The following is a 26,842-nucleotide window of genomic DNA, read 5'->3' on the forward strand; positions in this document are numbered from 1 at the left end:
GTCCGCCTTAGGGAGATGTGGGGCGTCACACAAAGAGATTGCATTTTGTTTCTTGCTAAACCAAGAGACTAAGCAATTACCAAGAAAGTGACAAGTTCCACTAGTACTCTTTCTATTCACACGACAACCTCCAAAATCAGCATCCGAATATCCATATAGTGCAAACTCACTAGATCTAGCATACCAAAGACCATAGTCTAATGTACCTTTCAAATACCTAAAAATCCTTTTAACAGCATTCAAATGTGATTCTTTTGGACAAGATTGAAATCTAGCACACAAGCAAACAGCAAACATAATATCAGGTCTACTTGCGGTTAAATAAAGTAAGCTTCCAATCATACCTCTATAGTGCTTTTCATCCACATGTTTACCTTCTTCATCTTTGTCAAGTTTTGTTGAAGTGCACATTGGAGTTCCAACTTGCTTTGAGTCCTCCATGCCAAACTTTTTCAGCAATTCCTTGGTATATTTTGCTTGATTTATAAAAATTCCCTCAAGGGCTTGATGTATTTGAAGTCCAAGGAAGAAATTTAATTCTCCCATCATACTCATTTCAAATTCACTTTGCATAGTGGTGGAAAAATCCTTGCATAGATACTCATTAGTAGCACCAAAAATAATATCATCAACATATATTTGCACAATAAGAAGGTCATTTAACACTTGCTTAGTAAAAAGTGTGGTGTCCACAATATCTCTTTTGAAACCATTTTCAATCAAGAAACCACTTAATCTTTCATACCAAGCTCTTGGAGCCTGTTTTAAACCATATAATGCTTTAGATAGTTTAAACACATGACTTGAAAATTTTGTATTTTCAAAACCGGGGGGTTGATCCACATATACTTCTTGATCAATAAAACCATTTAAAAAGGCACTTTTAACATCCATTTGAAATAATTTGAAACCTTTGAAACAAGCAAAAGCAAGAAGCATTCTAATAGATTCTAATCTCGCTACGGGAGCAAATGTTTCATCAAAATCAATTCCTTCTTCTTGTGCATATCCTTTAGCAACTAATCTGGCTTTATTTCTTACAACAACACCTTTATCATCCAATTTATTTCTAAAAATCCACTTTGTGCCAATGATAGGTTGATTTTGAGGTCTATCAACAAGTGTCCAAACCTTATTTCTCTCAAATTGATTAAGTTCCTCTTGCATAGCCAAAATCCAGTTATCATCCTTTAAAGCATCATTGATATTTTTGGGTTCAAAAAGAGAAACTAAAGCAAAATTGTCTATCAATTTCTTAGATGAGGAACGAGTGTTTACCTTCTCGGATGGATCACCAATTATAAGTTCTTTTGGATGATTTTGGCTAAATATCCAAGCCTTGGGAAGATCTTTGAATGAATCATCATTTTTGTCCTCATCTTCCCTTTCTTGATCTTCATGAGCTTCATTCTCCATTTCCTTTGCTTCCGGTTCAGAATTTCCTCCATCTCCAATTTTTAGCTTTTCCATTCCTTCACGAACACATACATCATCATCCTCACACGAACTTTTGGAATTATCATCATTAGTTTCATCAAATGTTATGTGTATGGCTTCTTCTATCACAAGAGTCCTTCTATTAAAGACTCTATATCCTCTTTTGTTCTCACAATATCCCAAAAATATTCCTTCATCAGATTTTTTGTCAAACTTACCAAGATGTTCCTTTAAATTTAAAATAAAACATTTACAACCAAAGACTTTGAAATATCCAACCGTAGGTTTCTTATCAAAAATCAGTTCATAAGATGTTTTATTCAAAATGGGTCTCAAAAGGATTCTGTTCATCACATAACATGCAGTGTTTACCGCTTCAGCCCAAAGGTATTTTGGCAAACTACATTCACTTAACATAGTTCTAGCAGCCTCTTGTAGTGTCCTATTTTTCCTTTCTACAACACCATTTTGTTGTGGAGTTCTTGCAATTGAAAACTCATGTGTTATGCCATTATGATCACAGAAATCTGAAAAACCACAATACTTGAATTCCGTTCCATTATCACTTCTAATCCTAACAATTTTTAAGCCAAGCAGATTTTGCACTTTAGCAAACAATGAAGTGAAATTCTTGAAAGCATCATTCTTATGAGCAAGAAATATCACCCAAGTATATCTAGAATAATCATCCACAATCACAAAGCAGTATTTCTTACCTCCCAAGCTAGTGATTTGAGTAGGACCAAATAAGTCAAGATGCAAGAGTTCTAAAGGTTTAGAAGTTGAAACACACTTCTTTGGTTTAAAAGAAACTTTTGTTTGCTTTCCAAATTGACATGCATCACAAATTTTATCCTTTTCAAAACAGATTTTTGGCAAGCCTCTAACCAGCTCCTTTTTCGAAATTTCCTTTAGTAAATCCATGTTAAAATGACAAAGTCTCCTATGCCACAACCAAGGATCTTCATTTGAAGCTTTAAGACATTTTAAGTTAGAAGAATCAATTTTATCAAGAACCACAATATATATGTCGTTAAACCTCTTACCTTTGAACACAACATTATATTTGGAATCAAGCACAATGCATTCATGCTTTTTAAACAACACATTCAAGTCTTTATCACACAATTGACTAACACTAAGCAAGTTATAACCTAAATTATCAACTAAGAGCACATTATGAACAAAAGTTTCACCATCCTTACCAACATCACCTATTCCAATTGTCTTAGCTTTCACATCATCACCAAATGTCACCTTTCCACTTGATTTTGATTTTAGCTTTATGAACAAAGAGGGATCACCGGTCATATGCCTTGAGCAGCCGCTATCAATAAACCATTTGGACTTGTTTGAGCCTTTTTCCTGAAAAGAGAAAATGTTTGGTACCCTTTTCAATTTTTAGGTCCACAATAGTTAGCATTGTATCTCACTAACCACATGCATTTCATCCCTTTGTTCAGATTTCTTTTCACATAGCAATCTCCTTTCAAATGCCCTTTTTGACAACAAAAATCACACATAATGGAAGAGTCCTTAACATGTACTGGTTTGACATATCTCAATCCACTTCTTCTATATGTTGTGAAACCATGTGCATTTTTGTTGCGTGCTAATGTTCTTTGATGAGCAGTAAGAAAGGTAGATGACATGTTCTTTTTGAGAAAATCTTGTTTTCTTGCTTTCAAAGCCTCATCCAAGTTGTCCATTCTTTTCTTCAAATCACCATGTCTTTCCTTCAGCATTTTACAAATATTTGTCTTTCTATCAAGCTCATTTTGAACATTAAATCCGGCTCTTACAAGACAATCATTGTCAGTCTTTAGTTGTTTATTTTGTTGAAGAAGACTTGTGTTTTCATGAATGAGAAAAGCAATTTTCTGTTTTAGCTGCTTGTTTTTATCATAAGATTCCTTCAAGACATTATGCAGTTTTTCAACAAAGGATTCAAGATCATCATCTTCTTCATCATCACTTTCAGATTGAGAGTGTATGAAAGTTACCTCATTATCTCCAATAGCCATGAAGGCCATTTGAGCTGATTCTTCCTCTTCTTCAACTTCCCCTTCATCAGCACTTTCAGATTGAGAGTGTATGGAAGTTACCTCATTATCTCCAATAGCCATGAAGGCCATTTGAGCTGATTCTTCCTCTTCTTCAACTTCCCCTTCGGAGTTGCATTCATTCCAAGTAATCTGGAAGTTGTTGAATCTTGGCTTTCGATCAGCTTTCCCATCTTTCATTTTCTTCATGGGGCATTCATTTGCATAGTGTCCAGGCTGTCCACATTCATAGCATTTGTCCACTAGCTTCTTGTTGAATTCTTGCTTTCCTTTGTTCCTTGCATTTGATGAATAATTTTGAAATTGATTGCTAGGTCCTCCCTTTCTAAACTTTCTTTTATTCAAGATTCTCTTGAAGCCTTTTGTGATGAGAGCAAGATCATTATCATCACCATCCGAGTCTTCATCATCCAAGTGAGGTGGATCATCTTCACTTTGAGTAGTCTTTAGAGCAATATTTCTCTTTGCTCTAGCATCCTCTTCCTCCTGCACTTTAGATTTCAGTTTCAACTCATAAGAGGTTAGTGAGTTAATGAGAGATTCAATAGGCACAGAATTTAAATCCTTAGCCTCCTCTATTGCAGTCACTTTATTTTCCCATTCTTTGCCCAATGCATTGAGAATTTCCTGTTCTTCTCTCCCAAGGTGTACTCTTTGCCCAACACTTCGAGATCTTTGATCAAGTCATTGAACCTGCAATACATTTTGTCAATATCCTCAAGAGGTTCAATTTTAAATGATTCATATTTTGTGACCAAGATAGCCTTTTTCTGTTCTCTCACGTTGTCACCACCCTCATGGATTTCTCTTAGCTTATCCCACATTTCTTTGGCCGATTTACAGCCTTTTACTCTAATTGATTCATTTGAATCTAAGGCACTATAAAGAACATTCATGGCCTTGGCATTCAATGTGAGGTTAGTCCTATCTTGAGCATTCATTTCAGCTCTCATTTTTGGCCGAAGCAACCCTGTATCTGCATCAAGAAAGTTAGCTTCATGCGGTCCTTCACTCACAATAAACCATAGCTCAATATCAATAGATTGCAAAAAGATAATCATCCTTTCTTTCCAGCTAACATAATTGGAGCCACTGAACATGGGAGGCCTAGTAACAGATTGCCCCTCAACAAACATAGCATGACAGGTTGTCATCTTTACTCCAAGCCGTTTGAGCTTAATCTCTAGGAGACCAAGCTTTGATACCAATTGTAAGGCCCAAAGACAACCTAAGAGGGGGGTGAATTAGGTTGATTAAAATCTTAATCAAATTTATGTAATTTTTTGCTTAATAAAAATTTACCTTCTTTTCTAGTAATGATCAATCAAGTAGATTAGAAGAAGAGAGCAATATTGATTCGAAAAACAAGTATAGATAAGCAATGAGAATTTTATTAAACAAAAAAGAATAAGATAGAATATCAAACCGATTGTCTACCAAGCTTTCCTCAAACTTGAAGACCAATCACTAGGTTGTGCAACTTCTCTTTGATGAAAGATGATCAACTAGATGTACAATGGAGGGAGCACTTCCTCCTTGCCCTAAGCCTCACTTAGTCAAGCTAAGAAGTTTTACAATCACTCAGATAACCCTCAACAAAGCTACACTAAAGAAACTTTCAATCACAAAAGAAATGCTCACAAGAAATTCACACCACTTGGAGAACAAATCTAGTTTTGGAGACTATTTTCAAGCTAAAATATCTCTTGAGATCTTGTAAACAAAGTGTGCAAAAGTACTTGTCTTGTTCAGAATCGTTTGTATTTGAAGGGGACCTAAAATGGGCTTCATTAATGTTTCCAACGGATAGAAGGTAGATGAAGAGTCAGCTAGCCGTTGGGGATGTCGGACGTCCTACAGCTTAGTCATCGTCCGATCCCATCGTCCTTAAATCAGTCAAGTTGTTGTTCGGACGTCCGATGGGATTTTATCGTCCGAGCTTCTGTGTCCGAACGTCGTCCAGAGAGTTATCAAATCTTCGTGGAATTTTTAGGACATCCGATGAGATTGATGTGCATCCGAAGCATGCGTCCGATCCTTCAGGACGTCCGATGCTTCCTTAAGAGCGTCCGACAGAGTCTTGGCAGAGAGTCATCAACACTTTGTGGAATTTTTAGGACGTCCGACACGATCGATGTGCGTCCGAAGAGTACGTCCGATCCATCCGGACGTCCGATGCTTCCTCACGAGCGTCCGACAGAATTTCCTTCTTGATGTTATTCATCCTTTCGGACGTCCGACATGAGTGTCCTGTTTTTGCTTCTTCTTTTGGTTAATTTTCATTTCATATTCGTACCTGATTCTTTGATAGGCAAAAAACACTTATATTTGAAGAGAGTTAGATAAACATTTCAAAGTCCTTTGTGATCATCAAAACCAAGAATAACAATTATTATTCGTAGGTTCGAGCTATCATTTATATTCGGTGTTCTAGTGTGTGTTTTGGTATACGTAAGTTTAGGATTCGGTTTAGTTTACAAAGGTTTAGCAAGTTTGAAATGGTTAGCAAATTCTAGATTAGCAAACCTCTAGTGTTACAATTTATTAGAAAGCTTAAGTGGGGTTTAAAAACCCCAATTTTGCCAAAGATATAAAAGTTGTTGTTTGATTGTTTTTATTATGGAAAAAGTATGTTTGAGTATAGGTGATTAAGATAGGAAAGTGATTAGTGAAGTAATTAAGCATGATTACATGTTTTAGATTAGATTAAGTTATGACCTATGGAGTTAATTGAAAGATTATCAAAAGTTTGAGGGCAAGAGTAGGATAAAAGCTAGGTTGAGGTGCAAGGGTTTAAAAGGCAAATAAAGCATTTTTATGTGATTGGTTAGCCTAAAAATATCTCCTATGGTCTTTGACTATTTATTACCTTAAGAATTGTAGGCTAATCACAAGACAAAACAAAACAAAACTTGGAGAGAAAGAGAGAGAGAGAGAGTGCCGACCAAGGAGGAAAGAAAAGAAAGGAACTTGCCTTCAAAATTCTGCAATTTATAGCTTCCATCTTGCCTTTGGAGCTTGAGGGAACAACTTAGGAACTTGATTGTTGAAGTTTGATCATCCACCAAACCTATTTGAAGGTAAATCATCTTCTTTGAAAGTTAAATTTTGGGGTTTTTAATCTTTGAGCTATGGAAGTGATGTATTTTGTTGTGATTATGGATTTGTATGGTGGATGTGATGTGTATATTGAAGTTTCATGGTTTAATTATGTTGATGATGTTGCTGAAATTTTGATTAAGGCTAGGAATGCTTTCCTTAGTTGTTGTGATTGAGAAATTGGCTTGTAAATGGAATTTGTGATGTATTAATTGTTCTTGTATGGCTAGATTTTGGTAAAATCAGATTTTGATTATGAAACCCTAGGCTTTCTTAGGTTAGTTTAGCTTGGCTAATGTTTAGTTGGTTAGGGTTTGGTTAGTTGGATGTTAGATCAAGTTCTTTAGTGCAAATGAAGTTAGGATAGGGATTATGGTTAGTGTTTGGTAATTTTGTGGTAAAATAAGGAGAGAATTTCGGACCATTAATAGACATTTTAGAAGCTGGTATATGTGTGTTTCATTGGTAGGATTTTGGGTTGGAAAACTGGTATAAGAACCATAGAAACGGACCGTGCGGTTGCGGCGCGCAAAACCGGCAAAACTGGAAAATCAGGGCAGTTCAGCATCTGAACTTTGGCTTCATTTTTCTTGATGTTACGTATGGATTCAGAAGTTCCTCAAAACATGACAGTTGTAGCCTCTTATGTCCTGAATATTCCTGCAAAATGTCAGGCCAAACAGATTAGTGTATCCTGAGTTATAGACAAAACACTCATGCCTGTTTTGAACATTGGGTTATGCTGCGTTTTGCATTTAGCCTCTGACCGTGTTTTTTCTGTTTTGATACCGTACGATCTGGGTGTCGACTCCTTCATAAAAAATGTAGATATTTGTTTTAGCTTCGAAACGGTATAAAGTACGTCGAAATCCGAGTTCCGTATCTCCCGTTATGACCAAAACAAGGTCGATCGTCAGAACTGCCTTTGAATCTGGACAGTTCTGATGGGTACTTTGGCACTCAATTTTCGTTCTGTTCTGAGTGGATTCACGTTTTGGTCCAAACATCAAAGTTTTAGCCTTATGTCCCAACTTTCTAATGCCTTTGGAATTTCCGGATTTGGATTTTTCAGCTGGGAGTTATGGTCCAGCAAACATACCCTGTCCGTCACTCTACAGTGCGAATTTCTGGAACGATTTTCCATACTTTCGACCTATTTCTGTTCAGATACGGACTTAGGTGTCTTCATGAAAATTGTAGCTCTTCCTCGTAGCTTCGAAACGGTGTCTCACCCACCTTCATCCGATATTCCTAGCCTAACTTTTGATCAAAACGGATTGAGATGGCAGATTTAGCCGTTTCCGTTTGTCGTTTCCGCACTTGCGTGTGTCCAACTCGCCGTTTCCGCACTTCCATGTGCCAATTTTGCCGTTTTACTTGTTTTAAGTATGTTAGTAGCCGTTTGTGATATATTGTGACACAATCTTCAATTTCAGACGTTGGTGAGTTAGGTGGAGCCGGTGGGGCCTACTAGCTACTCCTCGCGGCACGAATTTCGTACTTTTGCTCTTTTGTTCGTTGGGTAAGTATTCAGGCCGCTCTTGTGTGTTAGTTTCTTATGTGTTTCGATATGTATGAAGAGGGTACCTAGGCGAGGGTGTACTTTATCGCACTCGACCTAAACCCTAACTTGCGCACATATTTGTACATGGCTTGTGTATATGAGCAATTTTGGAACTAAAACCCTTGAGCTTGTGGCTCGGGGTGACTTTTGAATAATTTTGTGAAGTTTGTGAGTTTGGGGCCCGATCTCAATACCTAGATGGACTATTCGAGCCGGTTAGGGCTTGGTCGAAGTCAGTCCAACCTGGATTGAGGTCACCAAGTTTGTGAATCCGGTTCACCGAGTATGTGGACCAAGTTTGTGACCCGAGCTTGTGAACCAAGCTCAATTTCGTTCGCTCGAGCAAGTTTGTGCGGTGTCTGACCAGAGAGGGTGATAAGGTGTACGGTGGGAGAACAAGTGGAGTTCTACGGACCATTATTTGTGGTCGACGGAGTGTCGGCAGGAGATCATACATGGCACATGGATTGGCTTTGGAGCCACCCGTATCCTTATTATGTGATGTTATTTTTCTGCTTTTGCTTTACTCTTACTGTGTAATTGTTAATATGTGAGATTTACGCTTTTGCCCCTGTTTACTTGCTAAGCATATAGCTTACCCATTTTCTTTTGTTTTCCTTAGCAGGGGCCGACGCGGGGACTTTTGACACACACACTAGTATAGTTAGATTTGCATGTAATAGTTGGACAATTAGGATGTTTGTTTTAGTTTTGGTGATTTGTATAAGGACCCTCCTTAGGGTCTACTCTTTGGTTTTGGCTATATTCATAAGTATGTAATGGGATAATTAGAACACTTTTGGGATTGTATATATTGTGTATATAGTGCTCTTTCGGTTTATCTCGTGTTATTGCTTTAAGTTTCGAGTCCTGGCGCGAGCTAGGCAGGCGGCCCGCCGATACCCTCGGGTTCGCCCTTGGGAGAAGTGGGGTCGTCACACTTTCTATTTGAGATGTTTACTCAATTCCTTATTTGGTGTGTATATTTGACTGATTAAAAGTAAAGCTCCATGATTCTTGACTGCTTGTACTTTTGGTACCTCATTGGGTGAAAACTCAACCTCGTTACTTTTGTTTTTCCTTATAGGGAACAATACTTTGGCATTATGATTTTTGAAGAAAAGGGTAGAGCTAGAGAGAGATATTCTTTTGTTAAGCTCCTCTGTATGAGAAAACCCTAATTGTATTTTGATCAAGTATCACACTTTGACTTGTAAAGTTCCAACGTATGCACATAAGCGTTTATTCATGTCTCCTTCGTGTATTTGTTGGTGAATATACGTTCTATGGGTTTATATGAACTTTACTTGTATCCATTGGGGATTCAATCAAGTGTGGGATTTGAACGAGAAAAGAAAATTTCTGGCAGGAAATCTGTGCGTATATCCGGCCAAATCTTGGCCGGGTACTTGGCCGGAGTGATAGGGGTTTTGGAAAAAATATTGGAAAGGCTACTACCTTGAATCTGGCCGGATTGTGACGTGGCAGCTGGCCTTGTGGTTTTCTGTTGAAGTGTTTAATCAAAGTTCCATTATTTCGTTTCACTTGATGATTATGTTTTCAACTTAATACATTCAAACTCCGATCGTCCGTTTCCTCGCGGTTTTGTTGCATTTTGTAAGGTTCGTTTTGTAGGGTTAATGTATGTTTTGGCTCCGTAGTTCTGGCGAAAGCTGGGCAGGCAGCTCGCTAACCCTTGGGGTATGCCCTAGGGGAAGGCGGGGCTGTCACAGGTGTATCAGAGTTGCTTCGCGTGGTCTCTGCGCGGAGTGAGATTGGGCCATGTGGTGTTATGGTCCTGATTTCGCGAATGAGTGTAAAGGACTAAGTGCTCTTTTGAGCCTAAGTTATGAATTATGAAATGTTATAGGTTTCAAACCTTTATCATGGTACTTGGGGACAATAGATATGTATGTCTGGTAGGAATTTCAAATATAGGTGATTTACTCTTGGGACTGGCCAGCTCGAGTTGTAAATTATCTTATTTTGGATTCTTGTACCCGAATACTAAATAAATAAGAACCTAGGTTAGATGGCTTGGGCGAACTAGAAATTTGATTCTACGGGACTTCGTGTGATGTGTTAGGGTGTCATTAAGTATGATTACCCTGTCTAAGATATAAACGGTATTCTTCTTATAGGTTATGGACGGAGCTCCTAGAAAGGGAGATGCACCTAGCTCTAACCCTGGGGGAGAGTTTGTTAGCTCAATTGAGAACTAGGTTACCGCTCCTTTGAGCCATGTTTTGAACCCGTGTGAGGGATAGTTAGGGAAAGCCCTCAATTAGTTGATTTTGTACTTTTGGCCTAGTTGTACATAGTACTTTTGACTATCCCGCTACTTTCATGGGCTTACCTTTGTTTGTATTTGACTGCTACTATGTATGTGATATATATATGCTAAAGTTGTATTATATAGTTAACATTTGACTTGTTTACATTTTCTGTGGATTGTCTATGCCTCTATATATCACTTTAATACTGTATTCGCAATTCAACCTTAGATTGAGAAAAAAAATGAATGAAGGGTAGACATAGTGGACGAGGTCGTGGGCGCGGACGTAGGCAACCCTCGAATGAAGGGGGTAATCGAAAACCAATGCCTGAACCGAATCCTAAACCTGGAATGGATCCTAATGCCCAGGTAGCCACTACTATCCAGCGCATGACCGATTTGTTGGCCCATGTAGTGGAACGCCAGGGCCAAAATCCTATTTCTCAACCTAGAAACCCTGGTAACCATGTAGAGAGTAAGGATAGAGCCCTCAAACGATTTCAGAAGTTCTCCCTACCAAAATTTATTGGAGGACCTGACCCAAACGTGGCTGAGAGGTGGTTGGAGAAGATTATCGATATTTTTGCTGCTCTACATTATACGAAGGAGAGACAGGTGACATTTGCTGTCTTCCAACTAGAGGGAGTAGCCCGTTCTTGGTGGAACGTGGTAAGACTAAAATGGGAAAGAGAACAAACACCGAGGACGTGGGTAAACTTCAGGAAGGAGTTCAACGCAAAGTATTTTCCACCACTAATTCAGGAGAAGAAGGAGGATGAGTTCATAACGCTTCGCCAGGGAACCCAGACTGTAGCCGAATATGAGAGCAAGTTCACCCGATTATCGAAGTTCGCTCCTGAACTAATCGTGACCGAGCAAAGGCGGATAAGGCATTTTGTTCGGATTGAATGTTGAGATCCAGAAGGACCTAGTCGTGGCTCAACTTAGTGCCTTTAGCAATGCAGTGAAGAAAGCCCAACGAGTTGAAAGTGCGAGGCTACAAGTTAGAAACTTCCAAGCAAAGAAAAGGGCTATTCCTGAAAGTAGCATAGACCAAGAGGATAAGAGTACACCTCCCAATTTTGGAAGAGGAACTGGAGGAGTAAGAATTCCGGAGATATCTAGAGCTGCCTCACGGGGAGGCTCGACCTCTGCTTCCCGTGGCCCCTGCGGGTACTGTGGGAAGGCGAATCATACGGAGGATGTTTGCTGGAAGAAAGCGAGGAAATGCCTACGTTGTAGGAGTGCAGATCATCAGATCGCTAATTGCCCAGTCCTACCTCGAGAAGGGAGTGGGAACCGACAGTTAACCAAGACCAACCCTGAACAGTCGAAGGGGGAAGGGACTAGACCAAAGGTTCCGGCTCGGATGTATTCCGTAGAGCAACATCAGGTCCCTGACTAGTCTGAGGACATAGAAGGTACAATTCCTGTATTCCACAGTTTAACTAAGATTTTGATAGATCCCGGTGGTAAAAAAATTTGAAGGATGAAATTCTTTTAAGGGGAAGAGAGTGTGAGGACCCGCAAAATTTTCTTTATTTTTTTTTATTTTCCGTGTGCATCTTCCATACTTTATTTTATTATATTAATTTTCCTGAGATTTTTATAAGTGAGTATCATTTTTTAAATCATTTTCCTAGTATAAGTTAGTTCATGTGAAGTTGGTGGTGTATAATGGACGTGGGACCCGCTAGTGCGGTAAATGCGATAAAATTTTGTTGACTAGGTGAAATTTTGGTATATCGGGATATTATTTTATACGGTGTTAAGGGATAGTTAGAGGTTAGTTTGATAGATTAACCATTGGTAGACAAAAGGATGAGGTTAAACCCTAGGACAACATTTTTTGCTACGCCATTGGATGTCGGACTTTGACTAAGGTTATTTCACTTTCCTAAAATCAGATTTTGACTCAAATTTCCTCACTTTCTTACCCTTCATGGCCGAACCCTTTCAGAGGAACAAAGAGCGAAAACTTCATCTTGCATCTTCAATTTCTTCCTCAAATCTTGAGTTCCAACCATTAGAATCTCAACTTACTCCATAAAAGTTACTTGCTAAGGAGGATTAAAGGTGTTGGTGGAGTGATTTTGGAGGAAGAAGTGCTAAGCTACCATCTTTCTTGAGGTTACTAGGTAACTTTGTTAAACAAATCCCTTTTTACTTCTAATACTAGCATACTTGTGGTTGGAGCAAAATATGTAGTTTTATGAGATATATGATGACTTGAGGTGGTGATGTGGGAAATTTCAGTTTTATGGTGAATGTTCTGCTCTTATTTGATGCTTGAGCATTAGCCTTGGATTGATGGCTTTGTTATGTGTAATATTGAGTTTTTATATGCTAATTTTACTTGCCTATGAAAAATTTCAGCTTGTGTGTATCAATTTCAGATTAGGGGTTTCCATTTAGGAATGATTCTGCCCTGTTTTTGGACCCAACCTGACCTGCATATTCATCTATGATAAAGGCCGAATCAGCTCTTGCTTAAAACATGAAAGTTATAGGAAATTGAGTTACTATCTACCTGCAAAATTTCAACTCAATCGGGGCACTGTAGCTCATGCAATGACTAAAATACCCTTGACTGTCCAAATGCCCTATTTCACGGACAGTTTTCTGTTTTCTCTGAGATTTCAATTTTTTATCTTGAAAATACTAGAACTGGGTGTCGATGTCTTCATAGGAAATGTAGGTCTATGTCTTAGCTTCGAAACGCCATAAAATTTACCTCAATCTGATAAGTGTAGCTTTAGTTGTGATTAAAATACCAAAAGGTGAGTGGAACTTGATGATTTTAGAATTTCATTTGTTTGACATGATATTCGTGACCTAGGGCTTGGACTTGTGCAAGGAAACTATCTATGATGGATGTGGAGCTTGATTGTGGTTGGTTTTTGAAGCTTTTATTTGGTGATATATGAAGGGCTTTGGGGTTGTTCGTGTTTTAGAACCAACCGTTACTTTTTCACCCCGAAGCCACACTTTTATATCCTTGTATTTGTAGTTCTTTTGGATAGGCTTACGATTCGTAGTCGAACCTCAATTATGCATTCCGTTTACTGGATTTGTGGATATGGGAACCATAATTTTTTTACCTTGGTTATTCGTAGGACGAGTCGGTGATAAAAGGCATACTTGGGAAGGAAACTTTTGAAGTCCTTTTACTTGACTGGTGAGTGTACCACTTCCATGACTTGTTGCTTACTTGATTACTTGTACCTGTAATTCGTGACTTGAATGACTGTAATATCTGTTTATTCTGGACGAGACGAGGATGTACGTTATCACACTCATCTCTCTCTTGCTTGTTTGACTGTTTACTGTATAAACTTGAATCTGTTACTGTGCCTGCCCTGATGTCGTTTGGAGGTGTATCCTACGACCTTCCTATTAAACCTGAGCTCAACCTCATGGGGAGTCAATTGAATCGAGCCAACAAGTGCTTGGTCAAGAAAAATTGACAAAACCATGAGGACTGTTCCTGGAGAATTTTTGGGTATTGGAGACTCTGGATTCCCGGTATACTCGAGTATTACCACCACTATTCCTATTGAGGCGTTCGGGTCCGGTAAGGGGTATGTTTGGTGGACGGAGTTTGGTGTGAAGCGGTGCTCTACTGGACTGATTACTTTACTTGAAAGTTGACGGAGTGTCAACTACTACCTGATCAAGTTCTGGTGAAGCAATGGGAATTTGGCTCTTGAGAGCCACCTGTATCCTTTCTATTTGAGATGTTTACTCAATTCCTTATTTGGTGTGTATATTTGACTGATTACAAGTAAAGCTCCCTGATTCTTGACTGCTTGTACTTTTGGTATCTCATTGGGCGAAAGTTCAACCTCGTTACCTTTGTTTTTCCTTACAGGGAACAATACTTTGGCATCATGATTTTTAAAGAAAAAGGTAGAGCTAGAGAGAGATATTCTTTTGTTAAGCTCCTCTGTATGAGAAAACCCTAATTGTATTTTGATCAAGTATCACACTTTGACTTGTAAAGTTCCAACGTATGTATATAAGTATTTATTCTTGTCTCCTTCGTGTATTTGTTGGTGAATGTACGTTCTATGGGTTTATATGAACTTTACTTGTATATGTTAGGGATTCGAGCAAGTGTGGGATTTGAACGAGGAAAGAAAATTTCTGGCAGGAAAAGTTAGCAAGAAATCCGGCCGTATATCCGGCCAAGATTTGGCCGGATACTTGGCTGGATTGACAGGGGTTTTGGAAAAAATATTGGAAAAGCTACTGCCTTGATTCCGGCCGAAAATTCGACCGGATATCCAGTCAACTTCTGGCTAGATTGTGACGTGGCAGCCGGCCTTGTGGTTTTCTATTGAAGTGTTTAATCAAAGTTCCATTATTTCGTTTGACTTGGTGATTATGTTTTCAACTTAGTACATTCAAACTCCGATCGTCCATTTCCTCGCGGTTCTATTGCGTTTTGTAGGGTTTATGTATGTTTTGGCTCCGTAGTCCTGGCGAGAGCTGGGCAGGCAGCTCGCTAACCCCTGGGGTACGCCCTAGGGGAAGATGAGGCTGTCACAGAATGAATGAATGAATGGCTCCAAGTGAGCACGTATCCTTTTACTGAGTGTCCTATTGTTACTTAAATGCTCCAAATGTTTTCCTCTGATGGTTGTTATTAAATGTAATATGTCCATGATTTGACTGCTTGAATGCTTGTTTGGGAACCTCACTGGTCTTCTAGCTCATCCCATTAGTTTGTTTTCCTTACAGGAGTTGAGATCTGGAGTAGACAAACTTGAACTAGCATATAATGATCCTCTTGCGCATGTATTTTTGACAGACAGATTGTATATTGATATTTGGTGGTGTATTTTACGTTTCACTTTTGAGTTGTAATTAAGTTTGAATTTTGATTGAATTGTAGAACTCAAATGTTATTTTAGAGAATTGAACGGATATCTCAAGAATTTATTAGAGTGAATATAGTGAGTCCTGGCAAGAACTGGGTAGGCGATCCGCCAAACCCTTGGGTACGTCCTAAGGAGAGGTGGAGTCGTCACATGCACGGTTGCATATCCCTTCTCCGTTCAATACAAATGCTAAGAGCATGTCTATGATGGCTAATCACAAACATGTAATTAAATCAAGATAAATAAATCAAGGTAAAAGTTAAGTATTTAACTAAGATAAATAATCAAAACTCCTTCACAAAACCCTAACCCTATAAATAATTTAGTTCAACAAATTCATAATTAAAACCAAGAATTCAAAGAAAGGATACAAATAAGAAGATAAAAGTAAAGAAAACTTCTCAATTTCCCTTGCTTTGATCTCTATCTTGTTCTTCCTCTTTGATTCTTCCATCATTCTTCTTGATCTCTCAAGGAAAGAAGATGTAAAAAGAATGAACTAATGCTAACCTATTGTTTCTCCCCTAAATATAACCTAAAATCCCCTATTTATAGTTTCTTGAAGATATATCCTAAACAAGGTAGGAATAGGCTTTTATTGGATTTGAAAAGTCACATTTTTGCCCATTTCTCTAATGATGGCTGGCCCAATATCCAACGCCAGTCATTGGGTTAAGCTCAAAACACAAAAGATTCTGAAGATGTCCGGCGCGAAGTTCCTTGCAATGTCCTGCGCCAATCATGGATCCGTCCAGGGATTGGTATGGATATGCATGCGGATCACTTTTGAAACCCAAAAACACCATCAAATGGGCCAAATCAGTTCATGCTTAAAACATGAAATCTACAGTTCTTTGAATTAGCTTTCGAATTCCACAAGAGTCAAGTGATTTGGAGGTGTAGACTGTGAGATATGTCTAAAATACTGAGACTTGGTCGTAAGAGTATTGTAACACAACTATATTTCAGTAATTTGGATTTTTTACTATGAAAACGGTAGAACCAAACTTTGATGTCTCATAAGATTTGTAGAGCATTCTCTTAACTTCAGACTGAATTATGAATCATCTCAATCCAATTTGTGTAGTTCAAGTTATCACTAAAATACTAAAATATGTCGTTCCTATGAAACCTCTTTCTATTGACTTCTTTCTCTTCCTTTGCTTCTTCACGCCACAATTTTAGTCCGTTTTCTCCCTAATTGAGCTTTTCACCTATTAGAGCAATGTAAGAGCAAAATTAAGTAGTTTCTATCCAATATAAAGCTCAAATAACATAATTAACTAGCAACTTATACCTATAAATGCACTACAATTTACATCCTATCACTAGCCAAAACCACCATCCACAAAAACTTCAACTAGCAACTCATTTTGAAAATCAATCTTTGAGTGTATGGTGATTGTTAAATGTAATATGTACCATGCTTGTACAACAATAGTCTAGATTCTAAAAGTTTGCAATCATTGAAATATGAATTTGTAAACGTGCTTAAACAAAGTAAAAATACTTTGAACACAATCAAACAATAATCCTATATCATACATTGTGACAGTCACATTTATGCACACTGCAATTGTAAGTGCATCATGTTTTAATCAAAAAGATCAAGTCATGCACAAATTAGCAACAAGGGATTTATTTTTTCTTGCATTATCCCTAAATTAAGTAATATCTAGGTACTCCCATAGGACTGGTTTGTAAATCATTCTACGACAGTTCCATATAAAAATCAACATGTCCTTGATACTGGACAAGTAATACATAACAAGGTGATTCTGAGGAAAGAAGAGAAAAATAAAAAAAAAATTGTAAGTTCAAGTTTTGGAAATTTATAAATTTTGTTTAGTCATATATACGCTAGTTTGTGTCAGTTGCTTATGTAGCAGTTACATGAACTTGGTTGAATTGAATAATCATTTCTCTTATATAACATGAATCAATACTAATCTTTTAAAGTGAAAAAAATGATAAAATACTCAAATTACACGTCAAACATGCAAACAAATTTCAATGGTTCTCACTGGAATAAATTACAAGCCACTTTTGAACTTTAGTAATGACACCATGTAGTTCTTATTGGAAAAAGTTAAGAGCCAGCTTTTAAACTTAGTAATGGCATCATATGATAGGCTTCTAGCTACATAACTTAGACATTGACATCTGTTGCAATGGAGACTTAATTGGTTGTAAGATAAACAAAATTTGCATAGGTCAAACTTGTTTATTCCAATCTTGTGCATATCATTGGTGATGTTGCAATATCTTGTATTGAAATAATAATGGTAACTGTGACTTATTAGTTTTCTATTTAAGGAATTCAGATTTTGAAAAAATTCTATCTCATTATGATTGTTGACAAAAAAGACTCGCTACAAGTAGACATTGTGCATGTTTTATTCTCTCTCTTTTCTATGCTATATCAAAACTTTTTTCATACCCTGTGAAGTATTTTCTTGGCCATAACTATATGAAGAGTAATAGTGTAACAATTGTTTATAATGGGACCAAGACATTGTTTGACATCTATTGCTGCGTAGCAGTTAGAAAACAAACACTTGCCTGATCTGGCACAAAATTCAATCACATGGTACAAATGGATATTGAAGTTAGTCTCATCCACTGTACTAATTGTCTTTATTGATTAACAAGGTACTTAATAATTCATAGAATTTAAACTATTCACCTTCTTATTGGCTTTGAACTTAAGGCAAGTTTTAGGTGTTCTCTTGGCGGCAATCTCACTTGTATGCATGAAGTCATGATACTTAAGTTTGGAAGCTACCAAATGAACTTCCACTTATGCCGTGTAGTACAAGTGAGATTGTCGCCAACTATATCTTATCATGTTAAACTAAATTTAATAACCTATACTCTATAGCCATGAATTTCTTGGTCAAATTATTCCAAAATTTAGTGGATCAGCTAGATAGGACCATTTGACAAGCTTGCATTGATTTTGACAACAAAACATTAAAATAGTGCCATGTCTGGATAGCAAATTTTACTTTTAGGATAAAAATTTCTACATGTATCGTAACATTGTAATACATACTTTGCTTTATTTTACTCCAATTCTCCCTATCAATACCAATTGTCATGAGGTATTATAATGCAGACTGACAATGAAACTTGCTCTAAATATGAAGCATTTTAGGGACATAATAGGTGGCACAAATGCTATTAATGCTTACATTGGAAAGTTTTGCACTACTTTAATCCTCTTCTTGAAGAGAACCACAATTTCTTAGTACGAATTCTTAAAGACTATTTTTATCTATTCCTTCCCATTACGCTTTGATAGTTAAGCAACTATCTTGAACATAGTTATTGAAATATATAACACGGATCAATGATAGGAAAAAACTAAAAGTATCATCTATTGCATGTCAGTATAATAGATATTAAAACATCTTAAAACACTCGGATGAAGTCATGTTAGATGGTTTACATTTATTCCTCTATATTGGTATTGTTCAATATAGAGTTTACGCCTATTAAATCATTCAATTCTGATCATTATAATGGTTAAAGCTTTGTATAAGAAAACTGCTGCTTAAAATTTTTCTACTACTTAAATGCTAGAATAATGCCATTCTTGGTACAAGCCAAAGAAAGTGTACTTATAGGCATTAAAAATAAATGATATTCTGTAATTTGTTTCATTTCACTATTATTATTTGAGTTTTCAAATTTTCTAATCCAGTATTTGTTTGACTCATTCATTGTAAGTTAAATTCTATAGTATCCTCTTTATTTTATCCATTTTACTCTAAATTTTAGTATATATTTAGATTCCCTTGATGAATTCAGTTTTAAGGACATGAGAGCAATGCCATATATTGATATATGCACAATTTGAGTTCAGACATTGTGTTTTATATGAGGAAACACAACATTTGGGGCTATAGAGTATAGTAAAATTGGTTCTCAATCTTTGCTTGGCTGATCCTTAGATATGTTCTACACACTCTACTTTGTTAAACTAGTGCAGCATGACAAAAAGATGATGAAACACTCTCGTTGAATTTGTTGCTGCAACTATATTAGAAGATGTTCATTGAAATATAGCACGCATACAAGTAGAGATATTCTCATTGCCGTGAAATATTTGAGATATTCTTTGAGTCTATCTCCTATTCTTTTCTGGCGATAACCCATCTTAGGGTTTAATTTAATGTTGATCTAATTTCTACTGCCAATCGCTTGAGAATTTTATCACATTTGCTTCATGTCCAATTGGCTATTTAATAGTTCACTTAACCAGACTTGAAGATATGATAAACATTGTAGTTTGAACTTTAAACAGGTGTATGAGAGGATGGAAAATCCTGTGTTTTTTTTAAGGGATAATTTCAGAAACCTCCTTGAGGTGTTTAATAATTACACATAAATACCCTCTAATATGAAAAATTACACTACTCTCCCCTTGATTGACATATGTGATAACAAATTAAGCCCTTGTGAGAAAAAGTAATCTTAAAAGTGATAAATCAGTCTTGCCAAACAATTATATTCCAAGTTTGCCCTTATTGACCCTGTGACGGCCCCACTTCTCCCTAGGGTGAACCAGAGGGTTGGCGGGTCGCCTGCCTATCTCTCGCCAGGACTCACGCAAGGAAACTGGCTAAACCCTTTCGACGTATAACTTAAACCATTACAAAATTCGTCACCTGAACAAGCCAATCCTTAAAACGACCAAAACACTAAGAACACATTAACTTCAGAGATAACATTACCATTGGACAAATGAACATCCACTCTTACGTACATCTCCAATCAGATTAAAACATAACTACATTTATACATTACAAACCACAAAGTGAAGTCATAAAATTTAAATACATTCATACAAGTCAAACAAAACTCAGGTTTTGCACTTTTCCAGCTTCAAGTGGCAACCCAAGCCCACTACAAGAAAAATTATATTTGGAGGCGCAACAAAATGATGCAATAGGAAACTTATAGAGGCACTTAGACTATTGAGGCGCACACATCAAATGTCTACTAAACTACCCGTTTGGAAAAGGTTGGAGGCATTTCTTAACGTCATGTTTAATGAATTTGATGCATTCACAATTGCCATGATAGAAATTGCAAATATGCATACACCAATGCCTCTAAAGATGCCCTATAAAGGCACTTTACTTGGTATCATTTTTGCTCTTTTTAGGACACTTTTACGTGTTGCCAAAAAGTAATTGTCTAGGCACAATGAAGTGCATTATATACATTAATGGAGGCAGTTTATAGTGTAGTGTTTACCTGTCTTTCAAGGCATTTTCTACCATTGTAAAAAGGAATCTCCAAACACTCAAAAAGTGTCACGATATGTGGTTTTACTAGGTGCATTAGTTTCAATGTAGGCATTGGCAAGTGCCTCAATAGATGTCTTTTTTTTGTGCAATTTTCATCTAAATTTTCTACTCTAATCTCCTAATACAATACGCCAAACACATAATATGCAATTGTAAGACAGCCACTATGCCAAAGAATATAAATCTGCTTGAAAGTAAAAAACTGGTGACATCCTAAATAAAGCAAAAAGTTCCACAAATCTGAAGTTAATTCAAAAACTAGCATTAATACTTCTTTAAACAAAAGGCTGTCATCCAACTCTTGCAATAGAATCCAGCAACATTCTCAAGAACACAAAATATTCCACAAATTTGAAGTTAACTCAAAAACTAGTATTGCTTCTCTAAACAAAAGGCTGCTGTCCAACTCTTGCTTCTCTAACAAAAGGCTGCTGTCCAACTCTTGCTTCTCCAAACAAAAGGCTACTGTCAATCCTCATGAATCTTCACCTATAAAATTAGTAGATTAAGTAAGAACACCACTTCATTATCCATCCAACTTACAAATATTTGTAAAGAAAAAAACTTGAACAATCTTGTGTCAAATTATACCAATTTCAGTGGCCAAGCAATCGGTGCACCAAGTGCATCTTCAATTGTTTGCAATAGCCCATAAGGCCTAATCAATTGTTCATTGCGTTCCATCACGATTTGTACTAGTATTTCACACCAACATGGTCCTAATGGTTGTCCACCAACAACTTTAGAAGGATCAATTCCTTGGAGGCGACCAATAGCTAGACATTTTGTTGGATCAAACAAGCTGAAAATATCCACCCAATCACCTTCCTACAAGATAATTTGAAGTCATAGAATTGAATTAGGTAGATTTATTTTTTTTTTAAAATTTGGTAGAGTTTCCCCTGCATTTTGAGCATTTCTCCAATTTTCAGCAATAAAACTTAATAACCATGACTTTACTAAGTTGAAATTACCATGTTTTACTATTCAATATAACCAAACAAAATAGCAGTTTAATGAATCAACAAGTTTCAAACAACAAAAGTGAGTATCCTCATATGGTATAATCACAATAAATTCTTGAAAAATAATCATGAATATACCTGAAGAGAACGAGCACCCATAGGAGATTTTGAAACATGATTAGAGGACGTTGAATTTATCGAGCCACCAGTTTTTGAGCCACTATTTTGCTGCTGACACACCATTGCTTTGAGCTCTGCAAGTTCTTTGGCTTGGTCTTTCAGCTGCTGATCTTGCTCAGCAAATTTATCTTCCATCTTAGAAATTGCTGCCTTTTGCTCCATAACGATACGCTGACAAGTGCTGCGACTAGGTACGTTACCCCATTTGTCTGATGGTGTCACACCTAGACCATACATGCGCACACGCCCATTGTTATCTTCCCCAAATACTTGGGCAAATGCATCATTACGACCAACATCATCATTAGAACCAGGGGGAAGTTGGCTAACTTTTTCCTTCAAAGCTTGCTGTATTTAAAATCCAGAAAAAATTCAATATTACTAAAGTCGATTATCTTACATTAATGAAGATAAAATCAGTCCTAAGTTAGTAGACAATTTAAGTCATTTAGAGTACTAATTTCATCAACCAATTAATAACTTACTAATGTAGCTGCAACGTCATCATTTCCCGGGTTTCCGTTTGAGTCAGTATAACAGTGTTCGAACATATCAACTCGTGATGGGAGATGACCTAATTTTTTCATCTATAGAAAATGAAGTCTTCATAAGACCACTAGGTGATACAAGAAAAAACTAAATGAAACTAAAAGGTTTAAAAGATTTACCAATTTCTTTCGAATTTGAGCATACGATTTCTTCCCTGTCTTATGATTCATTGTTTTCTTAGCCCGACTCATCTTATTCTTCTCGCTGGTATTCTGAAATTATAGAAAAATAGTGAAAACTTATAATCTCAACATAATGCTTGATATTTAATAGTTAAAACAGTTATACCTTTGTTTCCTCTAAGCTCCAGTAAGCCAGAAGATTTCTCCACTGATCTTTCAAGATCCGCTGATCCCTATTGTTAATTTGACTCTCAATGGATTCATTTGGATTGTAATATTTTGCCTTTAAAGCTGATTTCCAATTTCTCCATTTTTTGCCGATTGATTTCAAAGTCCAAAAATCTGCACCTGGAGGAAGACGAAATTTTTCCTACAATAACACCTCAAATAGTTAGATCCATATTTTTGTCATATAAAGGGTACAGCTGTATATTTGCATCAAGCAAAATGTGCATTACCTTCACCAATACAAGCATGTCTTGCTTCTTATCATTTGTCATTTCACGCCAATCTGTCACGTCTAGAGGAGCATACTTTCCATTTCTTGCTATTGTTCCTAAGAACTCAGTAAATTTGGACTTGTTCTTGCCAACAGGCTCACCATCCTTATCAAATCTAACTTTGTACCGATGACAACTACTAGGTTTACCCCATATTTCTGTCATATATGTTGGCCCTCTAGTTTTTCTTTGTGAATTTTCATCTGCATTTTCTTCATCTATAACCATGAAATATGACACCGGTGAATTTCATTACCAAAAGAAACTAGTAGAACTAAAAGTTTTGAAACTGAATCTCAAGAATGAAAATCAGAACTGGGCATGACTTATTAGAGATGTACCTGTAGAGTTAGGCTCCTCAATGTGAATCTGATTTTCAGCTATATCCTCGTGTTGATCAACAAGTGTATTTCCAGTAATCTTCTGTCTTTTAGTCCTTGCCATTCCTACAAATAAAAACATTTAACAAATAAAAGAACACAAATACAAAAAGGATAGCAAAATCTCAAACGAATATGATAATAGAAAGGCTACAACTAGACTGAAAATTTTCATCTACTAACAAATCAATTTTAAAGTGCAAGTAAGTAAGTTAAAACAGAAATTTTAAAATAGACAAATGCAAAGACACAACAAGGTTAATCTGAATTTGCATCTACAAAAAAATGCATGTGAAATTGCAACCACGTTTATAGTTACAACTTTTACAGTTTTAATAGCAAAAACCAAACATTTCAACAATTCAGGCTAGTGGAGTATTTCATCTCCATCATCTTCTCGAACCCATCGAATGTCTTCATTCTCATTGTCCATTTGAGTTGTTGAGGTAATTGTGCTCTGCAAATACATCTCAATATCACATACGGGGTCCATCATAAACTCATTCCTAGGAGATGTAGCAACAACAACACTCCAGCCTTCAGCTAAAGGGTCTTCAACATAAAAAACTTGTGAAACTTGGGTTGCTATCACATATGGCTCAGGGTGAGGCTTTACATTCTTGAAGTTGGCCAATGTGAATCCATCCTCATCTTGCTTTAATCTTTTGCCTTTTGATATCCAATCACATTCAAATAAGGTGACAGTTCGGCCTTCAGTGTAATTTAACTCAAGGATATTCGTCAAAATACCATAGTAAGCCAAGTCACTTAAAATTGGATTATTATCTTTAGTACTCGAAAAGCTTGATGTTGTTGCATTGACAAGAACCCCACTATTCTGAGTTTTCCTCTGAGATTCTAATTGTCTTGTATGGAAGCGAAAGCCATTGACAAGAATCTTTTGATATGTTCTCCCCACATTATTTGGACCCCTAGCCAGAAGTTTCAAATCTTTGGAGATGTCAACACCATCAGCCACTTGAATCTGCTTAACCTATTATATACAAAATGTAACAATGACAAATTTCTTCTTTTATGCATAAAAAAAAAGATAATAGAACCTGTAAGATTGTTGAGCTTACATGGTCCGAAAACCAATCTGCAAAGTTCTCACAATGAATACGCTCAATGACATGTTTTCCAGCACATGGATTTTGCTCCTCCACCATTTTATGGTGTTGGCTGCATATAGAAACTCACTAAGTATTTAACATATATAATTTTTTGAATTGAAAGGAATTTACTTACTCAACATATGGCTTGATGTGGTCGCAATTAAATAGCACATATTGATGTGCTTTTCTCAAAATTTCATTGCTGAAATTTGTTGGAGTTCCTTTTCCTAATGGACGACATGAACTGGAAAATACATCGAAGCCTTCACTTGAGGTGTTGCCCACATCATCATTTCTACTTGTCCGATTAAACTTCGTTTCAACATAATCAGCTAGGTATAAGGAACAAAAATTCAAACATTCCTCAGCTAAATACCCTTCAGCAATACAGCCTTCTGGTCGACTTCTATTTCGGACGTAGGATTTCAAAGTTCCTAAATACCTTGACAAGGCAAGTTTTAATTCAGGTTTAGAATATTGAGATGAAGTTAATGATAAAAAATGTCTAAAATTTTCAAAATACTTCACTTAAATATTTCATGAGTACCTTTCTATAGGATACATCCACCGATAATGGACAGGCCCTCCTATTTTTGCTTCGCTAACCAAATGAACAGCTAGATGTACCATCACATTAAAAAAGGATGGTGGAAAAATCCTTTCTAATTGACAAAGTATGATACCAATCTCTTTTTCCAAATGAACTAAATCTGCTGGATCCAAAACTTTGGAGCACAACTTGCGAAAATACCTGCTCAATTTGACTAAAGGAGAGCGAACTGCTTTTGATAAAGTCCTGCGCAGAGCTATTGGGAGAAGTTGTTGCATCAAAATATGGTAATCATGACTTTTTAATCCAGAAATTTTTGGTGGCTTTACTTTAACACATCTAGAAATATTTGCTGCGTAGCCATCTGGAACTTTTATCCCTTTCAAAACTTTGCAAAATATCTCCTTTTCCTTCTTTTTCATTGTAAAGCAAGCTGGAGGCAGAACACTCCTACCATTTCCCTTCTCAATGGGATGCAATTCTGATCTTATACCCATATCACGAAGGTCAAGACGTGACTTTTTATTATCTTTGGTTTTTTCCAGATTCAACAATGTAGCCACAATGATCTCACAGATGTTCTTCTCAATGTGCATAACGTCAAGATTATGACGTATCATATTGTCTTTCCAATAGGGCAAATCAAAGAAAATACTTAATTTTTTCCAATTAAATGGCAATTCTGGATTGTCACTAACTGTCTTCCCAAGTTTAATACTATAACCAGCTAACTCATCTAAAATTGTAGACCCCATTAACCTTCCTGGTGGTTTTCCATACTCTACAGCTCCATTGAAAGATTTAGCATCTTTGCGAAATGGATGGTTCATTTCCAAGTACCTTCGATGCCCCATATAGCAATATTTTCCCCAATTTTGCAGATGCTGTGAAGATGTGTATTTATGGCATACAGGACATGCAAGTTTTCCTTTAGTGCTCCATCCGGAGAGGATTGCATAACCTGGAAAGTCACTGATGGTCCATAAAAGTGCTGCACGAAGTTGAAAGTTTTCTTTTCTTGATGCATCATATGTATTCACTCCAACATCCCACAATTCCTTTAATTCTGCTATGAGAGGTTTTAAATATATATCAATATTATTTCCTGGTGCAAATGGACCGGGTATCAACAATGACAACATAAAGTTCGGTTGTTTCATACACATCCATGGCGGCAAATTATATGGCATCAATATTACCGGCCAAGTGCTATGAGTTGAACTCATATTTTTGAATGGGTTAAATCCATCTGATGCTAGGCCCAACCTCACATTACGAGAATCTTGAGAAAATTCTGGATGATGAAAGTCAAATGTTTGCCAAGATGGAGAATCAGCAGGGTGCCTCATGTTACCATCCTTAGTACGACCTTCTGCATGCCATCTCATATGGCCTGCAATTTTGGAGGACATAAATAGGCGTTGTAACCTATGTTTTAGGGGAAAATGCCATAAAACCTTATGCGGTATTTTTCTTCCCTCACCAGTCGGATCATTTTCAGATTTAACCCATCTAGATTCTTTACATGTTTCACAATGCTTTCTTCTTGCATCTACCCCCCAATACAAAGTGCAGTCATTCGGACATGCATCATATTTATCATACCCAAGTCCTAATTCCTTCATTAACTTTTCAGCTTCATAATAAGACTTAGGCAAACCATCCATCGCATCTGGAAAGGCTTCTTTCAACAAATCAAGTAACATATCAAAAATTTTGTTGCTGAGTTTACCAAGGCATTTGAGGTGAAGCAGCCGAATCATAAAGGAAAGTTTTGAGAATCTTTTACATCCAGAGTAAAGCTCTTTGTTAGAATTATCAATTAGATTGTAAAACTTTTCA

The 26,842-nt window shown here is 36.8% G+C and overlaps 1 protein-coding gene across 1 annotated transcript; it reads right to left on the reverse strand.

Annotated features, from left to right (window-relative positions):
- Nucleotides 1–22,615: 22,615 nt before the first annotated feature.
- Nucleotides 22,616–23,399, reverse strand: LOC113692844 (uncharacterized). Its single transcript, XM_027211432.2, has 3 exons — nt 23,297–23,399; nt 22,914–23,173; nt 22,616–22,825 (listed from the first exon to the last, which is right to left on the reverse strand). The coding sequence occupies exons 1-3, from the start codon at nt 23,397–23,399 to the stop codon at nt 22,616–22,618; spliced, it is 573 nt and encodes a 190-aa protein (XP_027067233.2).
- Between the last annotated feature and the right edge of the window lie 3,443 nt (nt 23,400–26,842).

The sequence above is a fragment of the Coffea arabica genome, chromosome 1e, assembly GCF_036785885.1.
Source record: "Coffea arabica cultivar ET-39 chromosome 1e, Coffea Arabica ET-39 HiFi, whole genome shotgun sequence".
Classification (NCBI taxonomy): domain Eukaryota; kingdom Viridiplantae; phylum Streptophyta; class Magnoliopsida; order Gentianales; family Rubiaceae; genus Coffea; species Coffea arabica.

Coding starts and splice junctions, on each gene's coding strand:
- LOC113692844 (XM_027211432.2), bottom strand. CDS start 23,399: ATGGCAAGGACTAAAAGACAGAAGATTACTGGAAATACACTTGTTGAT. Junction 23,174..23,296: donor TGAGGAGCCTAACTCTACAG/GTACATCTCTAA, acceptor TCATGGTTATAG/ATGAAGAAAATGCAGATGAA. Junction 22,826..22,913: donor ACATGCTTGTATTGGTGAAG/GTAATGCACATT, acceptor GTGTTATTGTAG/GAAAAATTTCGTCTTCCTCC.